This window comes from Serpula lacrymans (genome assembly GCF_000218685.1).
Source record: "Serpula lacrymans var. lacrymans S7.9 unplaced genomic scaffold SERLAscaffold_15, whole genome shotgun sequence".
Classification (NCBI taxonomy): domain Eukaryota; kingdom Fungi; phylum Basidiomycota; class Agaricomycetes; order Boletales; family Serpulaceae; genus Serpula; species Serpula lacrymans.
In genome coordinates this window covers 1,081,633-1,095,367 of record NW_006763304.1, presented here as the reverse complement: position 1 = coordinate 1,095,367, position 13,735 = coordinate 1,081,633, and the positions used below count along the sequence as shown (strand labels likewise).

Here is a 13,735-nt window from a genome sequence, read left to right as displayed (position 1 = left end):
GGCTGATCACTACCTTACATCGCACGGTATTCCTCACAGACTAAATATGTGAATATGGCATGAATTTTCCAATGTGTAAAGTCCCTCATAGATTATAAAGGTAAACAAGAGTAAGATATATCATATTTATATTTTCAGATGACAACAGGCTGTGAAAAATCACCATACAATAAAAGATGACCTGTGCAAAACGGAAAGATACCAAAGCTATAAATGTCATATCCTGAGTGGTACTTACAACAATAATAATGCTAGACTTGCGAAATTTCATCAAGCCAGCCATCAATTGTATAGACTTATCAAACATGTTATCATAATGATAGATTAGTTTGACATGTTGTTCATTTTAATGCACAGTAAGCGATTAGAAATGTTTGTCAAAACTTCGCCGATTTCCTGATGGAGGTGGACGAAGCTGTGGCGGCAAGTGGCGTGGACCTAAAGTGGACCAGCGGCACAGCCGGGCTTGGTACTCCGGGACGTCCGGCAGTGCCCCTCAACACATCACCAACAACTTCAATTTGCTTCACAACATTCTACTTTATACAACTACCATCACTACCCTCCACCATAATTTTTCTCGATGTCCTCCACCTCTTCCCCTCAATCTCTCCACAGTAAGCAATATCCTATATTGCCCAAGTTCACTGATACTGACGGGTGTCGTTTGTGTAGATTCAACAGTGCCTCCGTCGACACATAGCTCGCCCCCTGTTGACTTGCGCCATATGACTTCCAATACGACGCTACTATCTTCTCAGAAAGAGAACACGAGAGAACATAGACTGTCGAATCGGATGTCACAGCATCTTCAAGCAGGTCAAGCGAGGCTTGGCTCACGCTCGCCCTCGTCAATACCTTCATCACCCACATCAGTGTGAGTGATGCCACCGAACTCCTCTACTCAGTAGCTCACTTTTTTGGGATCGTTTCTAGGCATTCGTCTTCCTCTGCCATCTTTGAGAGAGATATCGAACCAATTGGACCCCCATCACCACCGCATCATTCCCACCATCCGAATCCCCATCGTATCGCCCGATCCAAAGCCACGGAGCAGTTAGAGCAAAGTGTCCCTTCAGTCCTCGATAGCGCAGCCTCTATCCTTGCTGGTACGTCTTCTGCTGAGGAAGAGCACATCGCCGTCGTCACTCCCGCCCGTGATCGAGGTTGTCGAAGTGGAGTGGCCAGTCCTATTGGCAGCATAAGAAGCAGGAGTCCTAGCCCTACTAGCGCTCGTGCATCCACTATCCCGCGTGCGAGTCTTCTTCTCAGCATTCCAACTTCACCTTCTGGCCCATCTATATCATCTCACAACAACCTTGGTGCCTCGCCGTCACCTACTAGGTTGACGATCCAAACAAGCCCGCCTGTAGTCTTGCCGCCTACAAAGGAAGAGAAGTCAAGCCCCTCTATCACAACGCCAACTTCAGCCTACTACTCTACCATTTCTTCTGCAGAGTCGTCTCCAACCACGACCACAGTCGAACACCCTCCTCAGTCACTTCCCACTCCTACATCCACGGCTATTTCGCCGTCAACTACGTATGCGGGCTCTCCATTTGTTGTTCCCCTAAATATATCACATCCTCCCTCACCTACTCATGCTTCAACAAAGCGGTTGTCGTTCATGTCGTATTCGGACCTACTGGCCTCGACGCCGGCATCTATGGTGCCCCTCTCGTCTTTCACAAGTTACGCGTCTCTCGATCCTCCACCCCATATTCCCAGCGTCAGTGGGTTTACGCAAGCTCACTCGGCAGCAGCTTCTATCAATGGTGTGATCAGAGACAGAGATAGCATTGCTGTACTGGACGATGTTGGTGGAGAATGGGAACGTGAGGGCCTTGGGAGAGGCTTAGAGGAGCGGCTCGAAGCCTTGATGATCCTTCCGGGGAAAGCATGATGTTAGGGTATGTGTATGCTCCTTATTGCAACAGGGTTCAGCATCGAAAATCGGCACCAAGATGGATAAAGTGAAGTATGCAAGATATGTGTCTCTGTGTTTCTATGACATTTCACTCTAAATTACACTCACGTTGTATTAATTTATCTTCTTTATGCGTATCTTTTGTTCCTTCTTGCTGCTACTAGGTTTCAATCCGATTTTCTCCCAGTGCAATGGCCTTCCGTTGCGTCCTTTTGCCCTCCCTTCTTTCATTTACTATATATATGATATACCAAACAAAGGATAGTCAGCCCATCAGTCTCTATGGTCTCTTTCTCTTTTCTTGTGGTCTAATACAAATATAATAAAACGGGACTTTTGTTTGAGTCTTATTTTTGCAAAAGAGGCTCTAAAGTTTAAGAGGAGTTATGGAGCAACCTGGTGACTCATAATCACACTAGTACTGGCAGTCACGGTAGCCAAGCTCTGAGGACCACTATTGCAAATGACATGTCCTCGTTTGTTTTACTTGATCAAAACTTCCATCCGAGTAAGTCTTCTTTTGAATGGTGGCAGATATTATTTCGTCCCTTTCACGCGTGGCTCTACTTATGTCAGGGGGAGACTCCCAGGAGAACCCAGCTTGGTCCACAGTTCCATGTTCCCACTTGCATACTAGTATATGGCACTTGCTCATGGAACGACATCCTACAGTCGAGTCTCATTATCCTCAGAAGATCCTCAGCAGACTTTCACTAAACCAGCGTAGTTGTGCAGCCACACTGTCACTGCAACTGTATGGTGGCTTTTAAAGCCTGTGAGTAGAGGACAAAATCAGACACACCTTGCGGCACATGTTCTATTCGAAGCGGACTCACGGGCCTGAAACTGATATCATGATACTGATATCCCTCATCATTGGCTTTCTTGTATACTTCTGCCGAAGATGTGCTGGCCCTCGTCCGTCAAAATCGACACGAAATGACCTTCAAGTGATGACGCAAGCTTGAGCGCTGACTTCTCTTATTCTCATATCCAGATTAGGGTTGTCATATGTACCTATCCTCCCCGGTTGACGCTGTTCTTCCATATGCAAGTCAAGGAGGGCAGCATGTGTTCAGACCCAGACCATTCTCGTCGTCACCTCCGTTCCTGATGTGGATGTGTAGAAGAATACTAAATATAATTATCTGTTTTAGTTCCACCCTCCCTCCCACTTATCTGGTTTATCCCATTGGTCACAGACACGACCATGCTGGTTCTTTGATTTGCCCCTTTTGTATCTCGTGGGCGATTCCCTTGTTTGCCCCTTGAACACCCTTGAGCCCCTGTCAGTTGAAGCCTCCAAACCGAGCTCACCGTTACGATCAAGCTCGACTATCGCAACGTCCCATCCGTACTTCATGGCACTCTTTGGTTCACCCCTTCCGAAACTTTTTGTACCTGGATGATGTGGCAGAATGTAATCTTATGGCACTTCAGGACTGCAAACTGGGGCGGTCTATTCTTCTAGCTTGTCTCAGTTAGTCTCACACTGTTTTTGGTTATCAATGTGTGTGATGTTGAGCGTATAAGAAGAGGGCGATACCATGGCGAGTATTCGGATCTCTGACCCTCATCCTCATATCGTCGTTCATCATGGTCTTGGCACAGGTCCTTTTCGCACTATCAGGTGTCTCTGTGCTTCTCAAGCTGGCCGTCCTTCCAGCCCTGGCCTTCGACATGTCCCTAAACAACAATGTGTGTATATCCGTTGTACTACAGAATGACTGGTCTTGACCTGATTTGACATGTCTGTCTTCTAGCTGGCTGTGTAAGTATCTATCGGATCTCATTCCTATTTATCACTTAACTCGTCAATTTTGACAGTTACTGGGGCCAGAATTCGTATGGGGCAGTAAATCCGGATGATACGGCTGGATACCAGCAGCCCATCTCTTACTATTGTCAGGTAAGTATTTCGAATAGATTTACCTTACCAAAATGCTGAATGTACCATAGGATGACACCATTAACGCATTCCCAGTTGCCTTTCTGGACGAGTTTTTCGCCGAAGGTGGTCTTCCTTCCCTGGACCTTGCAAATGTAATGAGCCTTCACCCTCTTTCCCCCTCACACTTCTCTAAGCACTTTTTCGCTTGATAGACATGCAACGTGAATGACAATCCTGTCTTCGCAGGCACTCAGCTTCCGAACTGTTCCTTCTTGGCTTCGGATATTGAATACTGCCAAGCTGCGGGAAAGATTGTAACTCTATCGCTTGGTGGGGCAACTGGTGGTGGAGGATTTTCGAATGATACGCAAGCCCAAGAGTTTGCCCAGACGATATGGGATCTCTTCCTTGGAGGATCAAGTACAACTCGTCCTTTCGGTGCTGCTGTTCTGGATGGGTGAGATCTCACTGTTCTATGCCAAAAGCTCTCCTCGCCTATACTCTACACGGTTCTTCGTAGTGTCGACTTGGATATCGAAGGCGGCTCTCAGACTGGTTATGCTGCATTTGTCACTGCCATCCGGACCTTAGCTGAGAGTGCAAGCAAAGAGTGGGTCATTGTATGCTTTCACTAGTAGCCGTCCTGAACCCGCTAATTTTCCATCCGTGAAGATACTATGTGACAGCAGGTTGGAAATTTACACACTCCAACCAATAACATTTCTAAAGTACAATCGATTCTAGCCCCGCAGTGTCCGTACCCGGACGCTTACATAGGAACAACCCTTGACGAGGTCGGCTTCGATGCTGTTTACGTCCAGTTCTGTGAGTTTCCATGAGATTATTAACGGGCTCGCTGTCCTGAATATGTGCAGATAATAATTACTGCGGGCTGAATGAGTATAGTAACGCCAACGTGAGTAGCATGAGTGTTTGTCGTATTGATTCTCATGTATTGCCTTCGGTTTAGGACTGGGACTTCGGCACATGGTAGCTATCCCATATCTTGTGTGAAATGGTTTGCTTACAAAGGTCCAGGGACAACTGGGCTACAACTGTTTCACCGAACTCCAATGTTAAGGTATATATCGGTGCCCCCGCCTCATCAACTGCCGCTGGCTCTGGGTATGTCGATGCCTCGACCATCACCACCATCATTCAGCAGACCATGGCAGAATATTCATCATTTGGTGGGGTTATGCTGTGGGATGCATCGCAAGCATATGGTATGATAATTGTCTTCTTACAGTATAGATCATTAGTTGATACTCCTTCCATCACAGCCAATAATCGGTATGATATATCTGTCAAAGATGCACTTACAGGTGGAACCGTCGCACCTACGACCACCACTTCCTCTGCTTCATCGACAACGACAACGACAACGACAACGACCACTACTTCAGCTACGACCTCTACCACCGCCACGGCAGGCACTGGAGATTGTGCGAGCATCGCTGCTTGGTCGTCTGGGGTGGCTGTAGGTATCGAGTCACTTCATTCCTGATTAGTGTTGACGTGCTTATAGTACACCGGCGGAGATCAAGTCACCTACGAGTAAGCACGTTAATCTTCTTCATAGTGTTTGACTCAACTAGCCCTTTAGTGGTAGCCTATGGACTGCAAAGTGGTGGACTGAAAATGACGAACCCGGAGGTATGTAAATCTTGAGGTCGAAAAACATCGTTTCTTTCGTACATCTTGATCTTACATTCACTTAATCCTCTGGTTAGGTTCTGCTGACGACTGGACTGATGACGGTGCATGCACGTCTGCGGCGACAGCACAGGCTCCACAAGGCACAGTCGTTCCTGATGCTGCAGTCACACCTGTAGCCGCATCTCCTACTGCTAAGGCTAGCGGTGCTCCTGAGGGGTCAGCCGTTCCAAAGGCAACTTCTGCTCCAGCTAATGTTTTAGAGAACGCCACTACTCCGGCCAATGGTGCAGCCGCGGCTCTTGAACCAGGGGCTGCCAAAGCCACAAGAATCAATTCTCGATTCTTCCGATTTATGTGATAGCGATTCTTGATTATTTTCCTTTGCATATTCATTTACTGGTTGCCACGTTCATGCCGTTATGACATACATGATATACTTCTGCACGTAGATCGTACTCCCTGTGGCCTTGTCGATTTATCAATTTAAGTTTCCCCTTCGGATGTACACAAGTTAGCTGTAGAATTGTACCAGCTCAATGATTTCCACGAATGATACTACTTGCGGAATACTCAGGTAAATGTTTCGGTGTGGTATCTCTTGATGTCTTCTTCATGTCATAAGCAAAAAGACAATATGCTAACGCATCTCCCATCTATCGAAATTGGAAGCGGAAAATATCTATGGTCACCATAGCATCGAATTACATTTTTCATCCTATTACAGCATGCAAGCCTTTTCCTTCACTGCCTGAATTCCTACAGAATACACCGAACAATATTGCCAGATTGGCAGAGATTCGCACTATCTATGCTTTAGAGAGCTTTTCCTTGAGGACATTCTTAAGGGTTTCGCCATCTTCTGCGAACTTCTTGATACCTTCATGGAGCTTATCGAAAGCCATTTGGTCTTGGAGAAGGGTCCAGCGGAACTCGGGCTCGTTGTCGATGAACGTAACTTTGGGAATAGGGTCGGCTTGAGCAGCTGTTGAGGATGTCAATATCACAATAGTTCTAGGCTTTCATAACTACACCTACCAGCCTGAGAGTCAAGCTTCTTCGGAACAGGCTCCGTCGACCCCTTCAATTCTTCGAGTAATGATGGAGAGATAGTCAAGAAGTCGACACCAGCCAGTGATTTAATCTCGCCCGTCTGATGAATATATAGGTCAGTGACTAACCAACGATACGATGATTTCCCAGAACATACGTTACGGAAGCTCGCACCCATGACGATAGTGTTGTAGCCATGTTGCTTGTAGTAGTTAAATATTTTCTTCACCGACTTAACACCAGGGTCTTCGTCACCCTCGTAATTCTTACCAGTGCTCTTCTTGTACCAATCAAGGATCTATATAATACTTGTACGTAAGTCATTGCCAGGGCGCTTAAGATTTGGGACTTACGCGGCCGACGAATGGCGAAATGAGGGTGACACCAGCCTCAGCACAAGCAACAGCCTGACCGAAACCGAAAAGAAGCGTAAGATTGCAGTGTATACCATCATCTCTCTCGAGTTCACGAGCAGCTTGAATACCCTCCCATGTTGATGCGATCTTGATCAGAACACGCTCCTTCTTGATACCAACGGAGTCGTAAAGTGCAATAAGCTCCTTGGCCTAAAGGAAAAATATTACGGATGTTCTACCGATGATATTTTGCATTTCGACTTACTTTTGCCTTGGTAGCCTGCTTGTCGAACGAAAGGCGGGCATCAACCTCGGTCGAGACGCGGCCGGGGATGATAGCAAGGATCTCTTTACCGAACTCGACGAGCTGGGGAGAGACAGGCGTTGGGATGTTCCGAGTTTTATCGGCAATAAACACAAGGGCTTACCAATCTGTCCATAGCGGCGTTGGCTTGGACATCGAGGCTACCACCTTTGCTCTTTCCGTGCTTGATAGCAGCATCAACCAGGCGGGCATACCCTGGCTTGTTGGCAGCAGCCAAAATCAAAGAAGGGTTTGTAGTAGCATCCTGGACAATGAAACGATGATTATGAGATTAGAACTCTACCTCCGCTATCTAATCCAATCAGATCTAAGTACCTGAGGCTTATATACATCGATGGCTATTGGGGGGAGCGTTAGCTAGACGGATCAAGTACAAGTGGTACAACCAAGCTTACACTCGAAGTCGCCAGAGTCAGATACGACGACGGTACCAGTTTGTTTGAGATGGTCGAGAGAAGTGGTCATGGTGGTTGCGGTGTGAGGTGAATAATTGCGGTGGATCCGCTCACAGATGAGTGATATAAGGCCGCTCAGCCACTGTGAGATCATACCAATCGGGGCGGGCCGAACCGTGAGTGCGGCAAGCCTTTTCCGGCACCTGCCACTCGTCGGTCATTCGGCCATGGCAAACGTTTACTCCTGCTCGTTCAAATTCTACCTCTGTACCTCCCCTCTAGTATCTGCCAAACTTGTCTTTGCATGGCCAGATAAATAGACTTCATGGGTGGATTTCCACTGGACTTGATGCTTGAGGTCTCGTAGCTGGTTTAGGTGACTTACATAGGTCACGCCAGGTACAGCGAAAGTGTCAGCAACTGTGGGATGGCGGGGCCAAGGGTACTTTGATTTTTCCACAACCGTGTATGTCGGGAGTGAAATTAGCGTGCTAGCCAGGGAATCAATCACTCCTTGCTAAGGCGACGAACGTGTCCTTATAGAAGAGATATTCCTGGTTTTAGCTGATGAACTCCAACATTTGGTAAGAGGTTCAGTTCACCTCGTAATAGTGCGATGTTTTGCTTGTAGAAGATCTCGACTCTAAGAGCATGTCGATGTTTTCCAGAGGGGTGTCACTTCCTCAATCATGTCATTGCAAAGTGCAAGTGAGCTAAAGGTATTCTTTTTTCTCACTTCTCTATTAGCTGAGCTTTTCCTTTCCACGTCCTAAGTGAGCTAAAGGTATTCTTTTTTCTCACTTTTCTATTAGCTGAGCTTTTCCTTTCCACGTCCTAGAACATCTTTTTTATAAAATGTGGAGTTATTAATTTATGTTGCATTTTTTCTGAGCGTTTCTTCAAACCTGAACTTTGGACGCCGAGGTGATATTATCGGTGCGGAGCCTTCTGCAGATGTGACTCCTAGAATCTTAGGCATGAGTGCGGCTCCTAGCCACAACAGGGCACTGGTACCCACACATTCGCAATTTTGCCCATGGCGGTTACTGCTGTGTCCAAATGGTTTCTAGAAGTTTGATCATAGGCGTAGAGCTTTCATCGCTATAGTGGCTCCCCTTGTACCCTTGAATTTCTCGTGATTCGTTGCATTTTGAGTTCTCTTGACTTGATGAGTAGTGTAGTTCGACTGAAGACAGGGGAAAATTTACTTATAGGTAAGAGTCCTCATAGATCTGAATTTATTTGAAACAATTCAAGTTCATGGAGTCCAGCAGGCATAATTCAATGGCGTCCTGACCTGATCAGGGGAGCGTTGTAGAATGACCAGACACAATACCAGGTACAGTGGCTATTTCTTCTCGCAGGCAGTTAGCTAGATGATAATATTCTGCTTATTGGGGTTCTACTCTAACGCTTACAGTAATACGCTTTGTAAGAGGATGATAACGTCTGAGCAGGCACTATTTGTCATCATCGCCGGGCATGCTGTGAGAATACCCGAATTGCTGACCAAAGGCAAATGGTGCTATATTCGCAAAATCTACATTCATGTGCGTTTAATCATCAACTCTCGTATTCTATATTCCTAGGAAGCATGCACTTATCTGACAAATTCACGGAGGATGATCATACTTATAGTATCGAGATGGATGCGACTTTCTGAAAAAAACACATCATTCTTGTAACACTCACATTTCGATTCCTTATACCATGTCACCCGCAAAGCTTTTCCAGCCTATCCAAGTAGGAGATGCCACCTTGAAGCACCGCGTCGTTATGGCACCTCTAACTCGCTTCAGGGCTCATGCAAACCATGTCCCAGGTCCACAGGCAGAAACGTATTACGCTCAGCGTGCTAGTATGCCTGGGACGCTTTTAATAACAGAAGCAACGTTCATCTCTCAGAAGGCAGGCGGTTTTGACCATGTTCCTGGAATATACACCGACGATCAGATTGCCGGGTGGAAGAAGGTAGAGTACATGTTGATTGTCTACGTCTCCAGAACTGAAATCTTAATCGGCTTTGCTATGAAGATTACAGATGCAGTACATGCAAAAGGGTCTTTCATATACCTTCAGCTTTGGGCATTAGGTCGTGCCGCGGACCCTTCCATTCTCACAAAGGAGAATAACTCTCCTTACGTCTCTGCCTCTGGGATCCCTTTATCGGGAAAATCTTTTATCCCGCAACCACTTACTATTTTCGAGATCGAGGAGTATGTGCGCGCTTATGCCACCGCAGCTTCCAACGCCGTTCATAAAGCTGGATTTGACGGAGTCGAGATTCATGGGGCTAATGGATTCCTAGTTGATCAGTTTCTACAAGACGTTAGCAACAAGCGCACGGATGAATACGGTGGAAGCATCGAAAAGAGGTCTCGATTCGCTCTGGAAGTCGTCGATGCAATTGCTCAAGCTATAGGTCCCCAGAAGACCGCGATCCGTCTGAGTCCTTGGAGTCCCTTCCTAGGTTTATTCACGTCCTAGCACCGTCCTTTTCTTCGTTGCTGATAGCCTGTTGCAGACATGTGTATGGAGAATCCTGTTCCCACATTTTCTTATTTAGTGACCCAGCTCCTCAAGTATCCTCTTGCGTATGTTCATGTTGTCGAGGCGCGCCACAACGGAACAACAGAATTTTTGGGAGCCGCATCGGATTTAAATGATTTTATCCGAGATATTTGGGGTGATCGACCATACATCAGTGCTGGAGGATATGATAGAGAAGGTGCTTTACGACGGGTTGAAGACAAAGGCGGCTTGATCGCATTCGGGAAAAAATATATACCCAATGTACGACCTTTTTTCTGGACCAGTCGTGCAAGAATTCTTAACCATTTTCTCCATACAGCCAGATCTCCCCTTCCGGTTGTTGAAGAATTTACCTCTCACCGCGGAAGACAGAGAGACCTTTTATCAGCCAGGTAACTTGACTCCCTCGGGCTATACGGATTTTCCTTTTGCCGGGGAAATTGTGAGCGAGGATAAGCTGTGACTAAGTAAGTCGTAAGTTATGTACATTTGTTAGGTTATCCTGAAGTATTCCAATTTAGTATGATATAGCCGGGGGCTTGGATGTTATTGGCATAGGTGAATAATATAGAGAGCAGTAAGAGAGTTCTGGGAATACTCAAACAATCGTTGTTAGACTCGCCTTTCAGACCTTATGACATGCTATGAACGATTTTTAGAAATTGTGAAGGAACCAAGTAGCAACGAAGGTTCCGCTGTTGTTTTCTCTTGTCTTTACAACAAGTGATCGGACCATCCCTTATAATTCACCAACTTCGGCATCATACAGATAGATTTCAACTGGATTTACGATACCACGAAACATGGCATAGCGACTAGAACCATGGCAAGTGCGATTTTGGCCTTAACCTGGACTAATCCACACTGATATTCAGCTTCTCGCTATCATTTTGTCGTATTCCATCCATACATCGGATGTTAGTGTGGCATAATACAGCAAACTCGGAAACTACCAGAAAGCCTTCTTTGAAGAAACCATATCTCTTCTGCATTTCACGACGTCTTCGAAGCACTTGCACTCTTGGCCGAGCAATTGGTTGTGCTGACGCCTATTTCTCCCTTTGGGGGTTTATTATGTTGGCTTTTCATTACGTCCATCTTAGCAACTTTTACTATCATTTTCATTGGTCATCAAATTACCAGGTGAAAATGGTCCCTGCGAAAGACATATAGTGTTGGCCCCCCATCTCTTTTGGCGCAAACAACATACAAGTGGGTAAACACGGGGAAATGCATCCGATTTGAGGATAAGTGTTGATTGCTCTTTCTGCGGACATAGAACACCATGCTGCAATGTCCACTCCTACCGGATTTGTTCCTTTCGTCGAACACATACTAAGATCCGTGTTAGTATTGTAACTTCAGCCGTATTGATGCCAGGACTTGTGGCATTCGAGAGAGCAGGTCAGCTAGGTAGGGATGAGTGCTTTCTGCCCCGGAAGGAGCTGGATGTCGAATATACGATCGTTATTTTCTTGTTGTCATCGCGAAACTCTCCCTGCTAATTTATCTTCTGTAGTATGACTTACTTGGGGACCCCAAGAACTGAGGTGCGTTTCATTGGGCACCCTCGCCCTTGAGGAATATGCTATGCTCATTCGCTGTTTACCGCTCAAAAAAGAAGCCGCCTGACCTTAGTCAGTCGTGCTAGATTTTGCTTCGCATTGCGACAACAATTTCCAGTAACCCAAACGTCTTCAAGTAGTTCCCTCCTTGCTCTTTGTGAGACTTTCTAGCACTGATCATCAAGTACCGTCTGATGTACTCTGAGCTTTCACTGGTACCTTGTTGTATCACGCTCTAACTCAGTTGTGCAGAGATAAGCATGTATGTGCTGCTTGACCGTGAATCCTCCTAAAAAAAGGTGGTGTATTCCGCTCTATCACTAGTCTCCCCTACTCTATCACATGCATCAGCTGAGTAATAAGGCGTTGCAGACTCGCGATCGGCCCGGCAGTTTTAGAAATGTTACTCGGCTATAGTACTGTCGTCCAGAAATCTCTTTCTGCACTTTTAAGTGTAGGAAAAGTTCACATCAGCGGTATCAGCACGCAATCATGTCAGCCCGTCCTTACAAATAGTCCAGGAATAGATTTCCTATATAACCCAGCCTTGAGAGGCCAGTCTCTTCACTATCCTTATCGATATAGCTCGTTTTACTTTCAATGTCGTCTCCGAAACTCTTTCATCCCATTCAAATCGGGGATGTCACTTTGAAGCACCGCGTTGTGATGGCTCCTCTTACTCGTTTCAGAGCCCAGGCCAGCCACGTCCCAGGCCCTCTTGCTGCAACTTATTATGCCCAGCGGGCCAGTAGTTTACCAGGGACACTTTTAATCTCGGAAGCCACCTTCATATCGCAGAATGCAGGAGGTTATGACCATGTTCCTGGTGTGTACACTGACGATCAAATCGCTGGGTGGAAGAAGGTGCTTGGGGATTTTCCTTTCCTTTCCTTTGTTTTTGCGCTGACGTTATCCGCGCTTTATCTAAGATCACAGATGCTGTGCATTCCAAAGGGTCTTTCATCTTCCTTCAGCTATGGGCACTGGGCCGTGCTGCCGATGCTTCAGTACTATTGGAGAAAGAGAATAACTCTCCCTTTGTCTCTGCCTCGGATGTCCCTATATCTGGTCATCCTTCGAAGCCACGGTCACTAACCATTCCAGAGATCAAGGAGTATGTACAGGCCTATGCTACAGCAGCTTCAAATGCTGTACATAAGGCAGGCTTTGATGGAGTCGAGATTCATGGTGCTAATGGGTACTTAATCGATCAATTTCTACAAGACGTTAGCAACAAGCGTACGGATGAGTACGGTGGGAGCATCGAAAATAGGTCTCGATTTGCTCTAGAAGTCGTCGACGCTGTGGTCAATGCAGTGGGCCCTCAGAAGACTGCCATTCGTTTGAGCCCATGGAGCCCTTTCCAAGGTAAATTCAGATGTCCACTGATCCATATTTTCCTGTCATTCCTGACGAATATCGTAGACATGTGCATGGAGGACCCCGTACCGACGTTTTCCTATGTAGTAAACCAATTCCTCAAACATCCTCTCGCTTATATCCATGTCGTCGAACCGCGTATCCAAGGGGGCTCTGATTTTAATGACTTTGTTCCCCCTTCCCATAACAACGACTTCCTTCGCAAAATATGGGTAGATAGACCATTCATAAGTGCAGGAGGGTATACAAGAGAGAGTGCTCTGGAAGTAGCTGAGAACACAGGTAACCTGATAGCGTTTGGAAGAAAATTCATCCCAAACGTACGTTTGCTCCCGCTGTTTTCTTTCATTTTATCTCAAGTTTGAGAACAATGACGTTTCTTGTTGCACAGCCCGACCTACCCTTACGACTGTTCAAAAATATACCTCTGAGTCCTGGTGACAGAGCCGCCTATTATCAACCAGGCAACTTCACTCCTATCGGATATACAGATTGGCCCTTCGCCGAGGAAGCTGAGAAGGAGTGTAAATTATGACTATTGCTGGCAGAGATCGCACACATATTTAGATTACCTTTCTATACGTCTACCAGGGACCATGCGTGATCGAGATTGTGATGGCAGTTGCTCGATGTATGCGGTATGTTGTGATAACTC

The 13,735-nt window shown here is 46.3% G+C and overlaps 3 protein-coding genes across 3 annotated transcripts; 2 read left to right on the top strand and 1 right to left on the bottom strand.

The window, feature by feature from the left end:
* Window positions 1-6,108: 6,108 nt before the first annotated feature.
* On the bottom strand, window positions 6,109-7,727 carry SERLADRAFT_358419 (uncharacterized protein; the record flags this gene model as incomplete). Its single annotated transcript, XM_007323467.1, has 8 exons — window positions 6,109-6,459; window positions 6,507-6,627; window positions 6,685-6,825; window positions 6,881-7,093; window positions 7,149-7,250; window positions 7,312-7,452; window positions 7,524-7,546; window positions 7,604-7,727. The coding sequence occupies 8 exons, from the start codon at window positions 7,671-7,673 to the stop codon at window positions 6,284-6,286; spliced, it is 987 nt and encodes a 328-aa protein (XP_007323529.1).
* Window positions 7,728-9,266: 1,539 nt separating this feature from the next.
* Window positions 9,267-11,604, top strand: SERLADRAFT_478757 (uncharacterized protein; the record flags this gene model as incomplete). The annotated part of the gene is made up of 7 exons (XM_007323466.1): window positions 9,267-9,574; window positions 9,638-10,073; window positions 10,128-10,396; window positions 10,455-10,602; window positions 10,657-10,693; window positions 10,752-10,961; window positions 11,058-11,604. 4 exons carry the CDS (start codon window positions 9,314-9,316, stop codon window positions 10,596-10,598), a joined length of 1,110 nt encoding a protein of 369 aa, XP_007323528.1.
* A 696-nt stretch (window positions 11,605-12,300) lies between these two features.
* Window positions 12,301-13,615, top strand: SERLADRAFT_352496 (uncharacterized protein; the record flags this gene model as incomplete). The annotated part of the gene is made up of 4 exons (XM_007323465.1): window positions 12,301-12,564; window positions 12,630-13,068; window positions 13,126-13,400; window positions 13,472-13,615. 4 exons carry the CDS (start codon window positions 12,301-12,303, stop codon window positions 13,613-13,615), a joined length of 1,122 nt encoding a protein of 373 aa, XP_007323527.1.
* Between the last annotated feature and the right edge of the window lie 120 nt (window positions 13,616-13,735).